Source organism: Alexandromys fortis, unplaced genomic scaffold (genome assembly GCF_014885135.2).
Source record: "Alexandromys fortis isolate MF-2015 unplaced genomic scaffold, M_Fortis_MF-2015_v1.1 scaffold_225, whole genome shotgun sequence".
NCBI lineage: Eukaryota > Metazoa > Chordata > Mammalia > Rodentia > Cricetidae > Alexandromys > Alexandromys fortis.
Window position 1 is genome coordinate 1,538,950 of NW_026068119.1, and position 10,257 is coordinate 1,549,206.

At 38.8% G+C, this 10,257-nt stretch overlaps 1 protein-coding gene across 5 annotated transcripts in view; it reads right to left on the minus strand.

Annotated features, from left to right (window-relative positions):
* Gab3 (GRB2 associated binding protein 3) overlaps positions 1–10,247 on the minus strand; it is a 122,519-nt gene extending 112,272 nt beyond the window's left edge. For all 5 annotated transcript variants that reach the window (XM_050124947.1, XM_050124945.1, XM_050124946.1 and 2 more), the window contains exon 1: positions 10,130–10,247. In XM_050124947.1, the coding sequence (XP_049980904.1) occupies positions 10,130–10,201 (72 nt within the window). In that variant the 5' untranslated portion in view covers positions 10,202–10,247. The remainder of the gene's footprint in view (positions 1–10,129) is intronic.
* Between the last annotated feature and the right edge of the window lie 10 nt (positions 10,248–10,257).

The following is a 10,257-nucleotide window of genomic DNA, read 5'->3' on the forward strand; positions in this document are numbered from 1 at the left end:
GATCAACCTACCCCTGGACCCAGCAATACCACTCTTGGGAATATACCCAAGAGATGCCCTATCATATGACAAAAGCATTTGTTCAACTATGTTCATAGCAGTATTATTTGTAATAGCCAGAACCTGGAAACAACCTAGATGCCCTTCAATGGAAGAATGGATGAAGAAAGTGTGGAATATATACACATTAGAGTACTATGCTGTGGTAAAAAACAATGACTTCTAGAATTTTGCATGCAAATGGATGGAAATAGAAAACACTATCCTGAGCGAGGTAACCCAGACCCAAAAAGATGAACATGGGATGTACTCACTCATAATTGGTTTTTAGCCATAAATAAAGATCACGGAGTGTATACCTGGTGAACCTAAAGAAGCTAAATAAGAAGAACCTTCATCTGGTGATGGATGGAGATAGAGACAGAGACCCACACTGGAGCACTGGACTGAGCTTCCAAGGTCCCAATGAGGAGCAGATGGAGGGAGAACACGAGCAAGGATGTCAGGACCACGAGGGATGCACCCACCCACTAAGACAGTGGGGCTGATCTATTGTATATAGGTTGTTAATGGATAGTCATCAATAATAGTCAAGCTTGTAGTCATGTTATTTAGATTTTCTAGATGTACATAGGTATATTTTAGATAGACATTCTTCATATCTTTCAAAGACTACAGAATATGACATTTAATGTTTTAATAACTTAGGGCATTTCATGACAATGAGACACGTCTGCTCCTGGCAGCAGCAATCTACTTCAAGAAGAAAATGGGCATTGAAGAGTCACCTTATGGAGTTGGTTAGCCATTTGGGCAAGAAACTGCTCTTGCCTAGACTGTTGCATAAACTGGACACAGAGAACCCTCAGAGAGAGGACTGCTGAACTTGTCTAAAGGTGAGATGATCTTTCAGGGTTCCTGATTCATGAAAGAGTCTGCGAGACATTCTGCAGGACACAGCAGAAAGTGACTGAACTGCCTTTGAAATTTCCTGCTTCAGTGAAATGTCTGCTGGAAACTATGGACCTGTAGGCCGAAGATGGATGCCCCAACGGTCCAGAGGAACTTTGGGTAACTGTCCAGGCAGCAAGATGTCTCTGTCATTTCTAGAGTTTTGAAAGTTGCTAATTTTTTGTTTGCCTAGGTAATATTGTATTCTTCTGGAGTCTTTGATGGAGTTGAAGAATGGATAGATAGTTATAGTTTTCCATTGTTATGATAAAAGATAAAATAGATATAAATATTGTAACTGTAATTCTTACTTGATAACTGTTTTATCATATGTAATTTTGCTGTTAAAGTTAAAGCCTTCCTTTTTTTGTTTAAACAGAAAAGGAGAGAATGATGGATGAAGGTCATTGGTTAATTAATAAAGAAACTGCTTGGCCTGATAGGTTAGAACATAGGTAGGTAGAGTAAACAGAACAGAATGCTGGGAGGAAGAGGAAGTGAGGCAGATGCCATGTTGCTCTGCTCCAGGGAAGATGCAATGAAGCTCTGACCCAAGATGGACGTAGGCTAGAATCTCCCTGGTAAGTCACCACCTCGTGGTGCTACACACATTAATAGAAATGGGCCAAGCAGTGTTTATATGAATACAATTTGTGTGTTGTTATTTTGGGGCATAAGCTAGCCAGGCAGCCGGGAGCTGGGTGGCAGGAACACAGCCCACAGCTCTTTCTACAGAGATGGATTAGCTTAGGATATAACAGCTATCTGGAAATATGCTTAAGCTATTGGTCAAACAGTATTGTAAATAATATAGTTTCTGTGGGATTATTTCATGTCTGGGCAGTCAGGAACAAGTGAACAGCCTCTGGCTACAATTCTCTCTCTGTTTTTTGGCTAGTTTGGATACAGGTTTGTCTATTTTATTGATTTTCTCCAAGAACCAATTCTTTGTCCCATTGATTCTTTGTATTGTTTTCTTTTTTCTATTTTTATTGATTTCAGTTCTCAGTTTGGTTATTTCCTGTCATCTAGTCCTCCTGGGTGAGTTTGCTTCTTTTTGTTTAGAGCCTTCAGGTGTTCTGTTAACTAGCTAGTGTGGGATTTTCTTCAGCTTCTTTATGTAGGTATTTAGTGCTATGAACTTTCCTCTTAATGCTGCTTTCATTGTGCCCCATAAGTTTGGGTATATTGTGTGGTCATTTTTGTTGAATTTTAAGAAGTTTTTAATTTCTTTACTTCTTCCTTGACACATTAGTAAATAAGGTGAGCATTGCTCAATTTCTATGTGTTTGTGGGCTTTCTGTAATTAGTGTTGCTGTTGAATTCTAACTTTAAGTCATGTTGATTCGGTAAGGTACATGGGGTTATTCCATTTTTTTTTTTGTATTTGCTAAGGTTGCAAGACGAGTATGTAGTCAATGTTTGAGAAGCTTCCATGTAGTGCTGAGAAGAAGGTATATATCTTATGTTTGGTTGGAATGTTCTATAGATGTCTGATAAGTACATATGAAGCATAACATCTGTGAGTTCCCTTATTTTTCTGTTAAGTTTCTGTCTGTCTGCCCTGTCCATTGGTGAGAGTGGACTGTTAAAGTCTCCTACTATTAGTGTGTGGGGTTTAATGTGTGATTTTAGCTTAGTAATGTTTCTTTTAGATATGAGGGTACCCTTGTATTTGAGGCAGAGTTGTTCAGAATTGAGATTTCCTCTTGATGGATTTTTCCCGAGACAAATATGAAATGTCCTTCTTTGTCACTTTTGATTGCTTTTAGTTTGAAGTCTATTTTGTTAGCTATTAGGACAGCTACACCAGCTTGTTTCTTAGGTCCATATGATTGGAAAAAAATTTCCAACCCTTACTTTAAGGTTGAGGTATGTTTCTTGTATGGAGCAGAAGGATGAATTCTGTTTTCATATCCAATCTGTTAGCCTGTGTCTTTTATAGGTGAGTTGAGTCCATTTTAGGGTCACTATTTGATACGATTTAGAGTCACTAGTTTTTTGGTGGTCCCATTTTGCTCTTTATGTTGAGTGTGTTTTAACTTGCTGTCTACCCATCTTTTCCTCCAATTGGCAGAGCTGGGGGGGGGGGTGTTCCTCAAAGGTGGAGTGAGCCCACAGTTCTGGCTTCTAGGCACTCCCTGAGGTCACTTGGGCCTTCCTGCCTGCTCCTGGAGGTCAATCGGGCCTTGCTTGTCTGCTCCTGGAGTTTGTTTGGCCCTCTTGGAGGTTGCTCAGCACTCCTGGACACCCTCATAAATATTTTCTAGTCTGTTTTTTGAAATAGTCTCACTGTGTAGCCTTGGCTGGCCTAGAACTCACTTTGTAGACCAAGCCTACCTCAAGTCTGGTATATTTTAGTATTACACTGAACGAAAATTCTAGAAGGTAAGAACATTTTCAACTCTATGTGATTTGTTCCTTTAGTTACGTCAAACACTGTAGGACCTATATGGTTGTACTTACACATTTTATGTTCACCTCTCCCACAATTATGCCAGCATACAGCAGTTTTGCTCAACCAATTTTTATTTATTTATTTTTTTGGTTTTTGTTTTTTTGTTTTTCGAGACAGGGTTTCTCTGTAGCTTTGGTGCCTGTCCCAGAACTAGCTCTTGTAGACCAGGCTGGCCTTGAACTCCCAGAGATCCACCTGCCTCTGCCTCCCGAGTGCTGGGATTAAAGGCGTGCGCCACCACCACCTGGCTCAACCAATTTTTAAAACAAAGTCTTTTACTTTATTTAACTTTTTCTTTTCTTTCTTTATTTCTCTCTTTCTTTTCTCTCTCTTTCCTTCCTTCTCTCCTTCCTTCCCTCCTTCCTTCCCTCCCTTCCTCTTTCTTCCTTTCTTTCCACAATTCTTTATTTATTTCTCAGGCAAGATGATCATTTAACTCTCTTGTTTAGTTGCTTACTTGCTTGCTGAGACAGGTCTCATTCCATAACCCACACTGTCTTGGAATTCATACAGCCTGTGGTGTCTTCACATTCACAGAATCCTCCTGTCTCAGCTTCCTATGAACTAGAATTAGAGGTGTGAATCATCATACCTGCTTTTTTAATGTCTTTCAAAGTCTTGCAATGTGAAACCTCAATTTTGAAAACATACATTCTTAGAAAAGTACCCATCTTTAATATTGTCTTCCAAAGATTGGTGGATAGAATTTGTGAAGGATAAATCCCCTACCAGGTAATTCTAAGTAGAGGCCTCCAACTACTCTTTAACCCATGACCCAAAGAATAAGCTACTAGTTCATCCATCCCAGGGCCTTGTCCTTCCTCTTCACCATAACCAGAAATATGCTCCTGTAATTAAAATGGATACCAATCACTAAGATTCTCACTTAAGCTGAGGAAATTCACTGTTTCACATAGAACAGAATTGCTCACATTTGGCACTATTGGCATTTTGGCCTGAATTCTATTTTTGCTTGTTTTTTTTTTTTTAATTAGCAAAGTAATAGGTTTCAACATGGCATTTTCATTTTTACTTTGCTGATATTTTTCCCACACTATCCCACACCCCTGCCCTTCCAACACTTTCATGTCATATGTATACACTCCACACTCCCTTCCCTAAAACCTCTTTTGCTGTTCCCCTGAATTAGGGACTGCTAGCCAAATCTCAAAGCTCAACAAATAAAATTAATATTTTAATGTAATGAAACTAGCCAGAGTAACAATAAAATTAAGCCCAAAACAATCAAAAAGAAATAACAAAGATGAAAGAATAAACCAATGGAATTAAAAGGAAAGAAAATAGTAGATATCAATGAAAATGAAGGCTAATTCCTTGAAAATATCAGAAAATTTAACAAAACTCTAGCCAGAGTGGTCATAAAAACAGGAAAACAGATGGCCTAAGTTACAGAATAATAAATGAAAAAGGAAGCACTGTTACAGATCCTATAATGGGAAAAGAACAAGAAGGAATACATCAACTAACTTAATTTTGATATATCTGACAATTCAGTAGAAACTAAGAAAAGCCTTGGCAGACTAAACTACTACAGATCATTCAAGAAGCTATGGATCTTCTAAATAGCTCTTTAAAGAAATGGAATTCTAAGTTAATGATACCCTTCCCAGAAAGAGATGGTTAATTTCAAATTGTTTCAATAATGAATTCAACCAGATATATTTAAGAAAAAAGGAATACTAATTGTATGCAAAAATCTTTTAGAAAATGCGAGAGAATACTTCCCTTTTTATTTTTACATGCCCAGCATTATACTAATATCAGAACCAAACAAAGATAGTCACGTACACACAAAAAAAGGAAAACTACGTCTGTATCTACCATAAACAGAAGTACAAATGCCTGCAGCAAACTACTAGCAAAGCAAATCCAATAATACATGACAACCACATGAAGTTTATCCAGGGAGCTCATGGCTGGCTCAGCATTAAAAAATCATAGGAGTCTAGGGATCTTGGTAATAGAGTGCTTACTAGTAACATGTGCAAAGCCCTGGTTCCATCTCTAGCATCACAAACATAAAAAGGAATCACAGCAAAATCCTTCTCAAAAACAGCAAAAATTAAATAAGAATAGCCAAGAAGTCACTATAGTAGCAGACTAAAGAAGAAAAGCAAATTGTTACTTTATAGATTAAAAAGTATCAATTCTCATTTTTAAAAAAAATCTCAGTAAACTGGGCAGTGGTGGTGCCTTTAATCCTAGCACTTAGGAGGAAGATGCTGGTGGATCTCTGAGTTTGAGGTCAGGCTGGTCTACAGATCTAGTTCCAGGACAGCCAGGACCACATAGAGAAACCCTGACTCAAAAAAAAAGACAAAAACAAACAAACAAACAAACAAAAAAAAAAAACCATAGACAGACAGACAGAAATGCTCAGCAAATTCAATTTGTTTAAAGTGTCTACAAAATACCTATAGTTGAGACCAGAGAGCTGCTCAGTGTTTAAGAGCAGTTGTTGATCGTGCAGAGGGCCCAGGTTTGATTCCCAGACCCCACAAGGTGACTCACAACTGTAATAATTCTAGACCCAGGGGATCTGACTCTTTCTGGCCTTTATAGGCATTACGTGGTATATAGATATGCATGCCAGCAAAACAGCCATACACATAAAACAAAAATAAACTTTAGCTGGGTGGTGGCGGTGCATGCCTTTAGTTCCAGCACTCAGAAGGCAGAGGTAGGCAGATTTCTGTGAGTCCAAGGTCAGCCTGGTCTACAGAACAAATTCTAGGACAGCCAAAGTTAAAAACAGAGAAATCTTGTCTCAAAATAAATAAATAAATAAATAAATAAATAAATAAATAATAAACTAAAAGAAGACCTATAATTGAAATATTTGAAATTAAAAAATTAAATGCTGTTATCCCAAATATTGACATGGCAAAGGATATATTTTCTCATCATTTTTATAAAATACTGATCATACTACAATTTCTAAGTACAAGCAAGGCCACAAGTACTAATAAGTGACTAATTTCAATAAAATCAATTGACACAGTAATTTATAAATTATTATAGAAAAGCAAACTACATAGAATAATCAAACCAACTCAGAAAAAGTAAAACAAAGATAGAGGCTAAAACTAAATTTTTATGAAGCTATGCTCATCAAAAAGTATGATATTGGCATAGAAATGAACAAATAGTTGATCATAAAACAGACATTCAAAATCTGATATTTTGATTTTCAAATTGTTGAAGTCTTAGTTGGGCATGGTAGTTCGTGTTTTTAGTTCTAATATTCCAAAAGCAGGAGAATTGTTATGAGTTTGAGGCCAATGTAGGCTACATAGTGAATTCCAAGCCAGCCTGGACTATAGTATGAGATCTTGTCTCAAATAAAAAATAAAATAAAATCTTGGTTCCACAAAAATGCTGTAAAGAGAATGAACAAACAAACTATAGAGTGGTAGAAAATATTTGCATTTGCATGTCCAACATATCCAGAGGCAAAAGAAGCACCTGTCACTTAGTGTTATATTGGCTTAGTTTATAAATTAGCATAGTCTGACATGTGTACATGTGTGTGAGTCCAGAGGTTGACATTAGGTGTCATTCTTCAATCACTTCTCTACTTTACCTTTGCTGACAGTGCCTCTCACTGAGCCTGAAACCCACCAATTCCACTAGACTGAATAGCCAGCAAGCCCCATGTTCCTCGTGTTTCCACATTCTTACTGATGGAATGATAGGTATACATCACTGTGCCCAGCTTTTACGTGGGTGGTGGGAACCTAACTCAGGTGTGACTAAGCTATCTTCTCAACTCTCTAAGTAATTTAAACATTACTTAAACCAATGGAACAGAAGTAAGCTAAAAGTTCATCAATAGATAACTTAAGTAATTATACACCTATTATAAGGAATATTATACAATGATTTGAAAATGAAGTAAATCTATATGCACTAACTTGGAATAATATATAGACTGGTTGTAAAAAGGAAGAGAAAATTATTGGACAATCTCATTTATGTGAAAAGAAAATTACAGATTTTCTAAGAAAATTTCTAGAATAACACCACAGAGCTAACAGCTTTTGTCCTTAGGAACAACCCTGAGAAGGGTAGGATGTGGGAAAACTTCTATTCATTCCTACAATGTTTGAATTCTGATGATAAGAATAAATGTCTAGATTATTTGTGAAACACAAAAAAGAAATTAACTTTCTTCAAAAAAAAAGGGCAATGATAAAAACTAACTTTTTGACAGCCTTGGCTCATGTAATCAAGTAAATGAAATACAATGTACTGAAAGATTTGCCTGAAAACAGACTGAGCTTCCATTTGTTAATACAAACATTGATGGCCTGCCAACACAAAGAACTGGGTTATTGTCCCAGTTGTGCTAACTAGCTTCATTACATTAGTATGCTAAATATATTATAACTATGGAATGTGTAAGAACCTAAATCAATTCTTTTCTGTTTCTTCTGAGCATCAAACACTGAGCCTACTTTAGAGATAGCAGCCAGTTAGGGAGTAGAAACTACTCACAAGAGTTGAATTAAACAGCACTGCCTGACTTTGTCGAAGTGTCTCATCGTTGCCCTCTAGTGGCAATATGAATTCCTGCATCTCTTAGTAATCAGGGATTTTTCAAAGATAGAAAAAAAAAGAGCAGTCTCTAAAACAAAACAAAACAAAACAAAAGGTTCTCAAACAGGGACTAAAAGATCAAGGTTTATGCCTAGGTTCTCTTCTGCTTTCAATCTTGTCTATCATCACATACTCCACACATCTCTAATCTATTCATTATCCACTCTTAGCACAGGGCCATTTTAACAAACAAACAAACAAACAAAAACCTACATATGACAAAAGATCTACCCAAGTTTTCCAAAATTATGAAACACTAACAAACTTTCCTAAACTAGCCTGTTGAAGACAAAATACAAACCAAATTGGAGGGGGGTTGGTGAGTCACCCATAAACCTTCTCCAGACTCATCATCTTTCTGAATCAACTACTGGAAAGTTTGTTCCACTCTGAAAATATCGTTTAAATGACTTTCATTAAGGGCAGCAAGGAAAGCCACTCAGGGAGCAGCACTGCAAGCCTCACCTGCACACGTAGAGCAGAGGAACATGTTTTTGCCTCCTGCCTCCTCTATATCAATGCATCTTCAAAATAGCTGAAAACTTAGGGAAGCAGCTTGATGGTGCAAAGGATGACAGATGGGGGACTTTGGGCTTAGGAATTTGTGGAGTCAAAAAAAAAATGATGCAGGGCAAGGCATGGTGACACACAACTGTTATCCCAGCAGAGGCAGGCAGATCTCTGAGTTCAAGGTCAAGCTGGTCTACACAGTGAATTCCAGGACAGACAGAACTAGGCCCTGTCTCCAGGGGGGGGGCATACTGTTATTATTAAAAGAAATGCTCATATTTTCTGCATCTATGATGGTTACATACTAAACAGAACAACATTCTTTGATTCAGCAGCACAAACAAAAACCTTTCCAAAGACTTCTAAGAGTAAGACACCGTCTAAACCAGAAATGGAGGGGAGGGGAACCACTGGGCAGCTTGAAATTCAGGAAGTGCTCTTGTTACAAATTCTAGAAGCATCCATGTATTATTGCACTCTTCTTATAATCATGAACTTCTACATGATATGTGCTCTTCAATATGGAAACAGAAGTATTGGTTAATATGGACAAAATAAAGATACCAGTTGGAAAGCTATAAACACAAGTACCAGGTAGAATCTCATTTGGAGTGGAATGCCTCCGCAGAGTGCAAACCATGGCAGGGTAGTTACCACCATCACACTTTGGTTTCGCGGAGAAAATAGGAATTATGAAGGACAGGGATCCATCAATGTACTTCCAGCCCCCCCCCCCAATAAAGGGGCAAGAAAGGCTAATATCTGTTTATATGCAGCTCCCTGGGGGACTAAAGTGGTTCTTGCTTTGCTAATGGCTAAAGACAAATCAGTAGCAATTAGATCTTTAAGCAGAATATTTTAAAGATCTTATCCTGAGAACTCTAGATATAATGAATTTTTGAGTTGTGGGCAGCTTAAAGATGGTCATATAATGTGTAGAAAGATGTGCTTTTCCAAGTGTCCCTTATTTCATAATAGCAAATGTCAATGGTTCCTGCTGTACTAAAAAAGCATAGTGTCATCATAAAGAATATGCTGAGAAGGGACATGATGAGAAAAGAGTTACACTGTATGGTAGGCTACCAACAGGAGTGTCCTATGATAGCTACAATGACAGTAATCATTACAGTCCAAGAGAAATGCAGCAGCTTCACTAAAGTATCCCACACAGGTATCCTCTTACTGTCCACTTCCCTGTCCCTCTCTCTGTTCTCCTCACTGTGAAATGGAACTCCAGTCAGACACAGGGCACCCTTTAGAGATGTCTCTGCGGCTGCTCCAGAATACAAACTGGCGATGGGACTTTTAGCCCCAACCCACCTCCCTCCACAGCTGACTGTGGCAGCATAGAGTGATTGAACACAGCGGGCAAGAGGTACCAGGCCAGCCTGCTGCAGGGTGCTGCAGCAACACAGCTCGACGTAAGATTTCACTTTCCGTCGTCCACCGGCCTCGCCTGTAGCTAGGGCGCTGAGAACAGTTACGTTTGGCGCGCCTAAAACCAGGGACTCCCCAGGACCACGCACGGCCACCCCACGGGCATAGAACCGAGGACACGAAAGCCAGGGGTGAGTCGGCGCCCCTACTCACATAGCGTTGCAGCTTCCTCTCGGGGGGCGACTTGACGAGCCAACCCGTGCACACGGCGTCGCCCGTGCTCATCGTGGCCGCTAATGCCGCTACAGCGGCTTCCTCCAGCTGGGCTGGCCGCCTGCGGC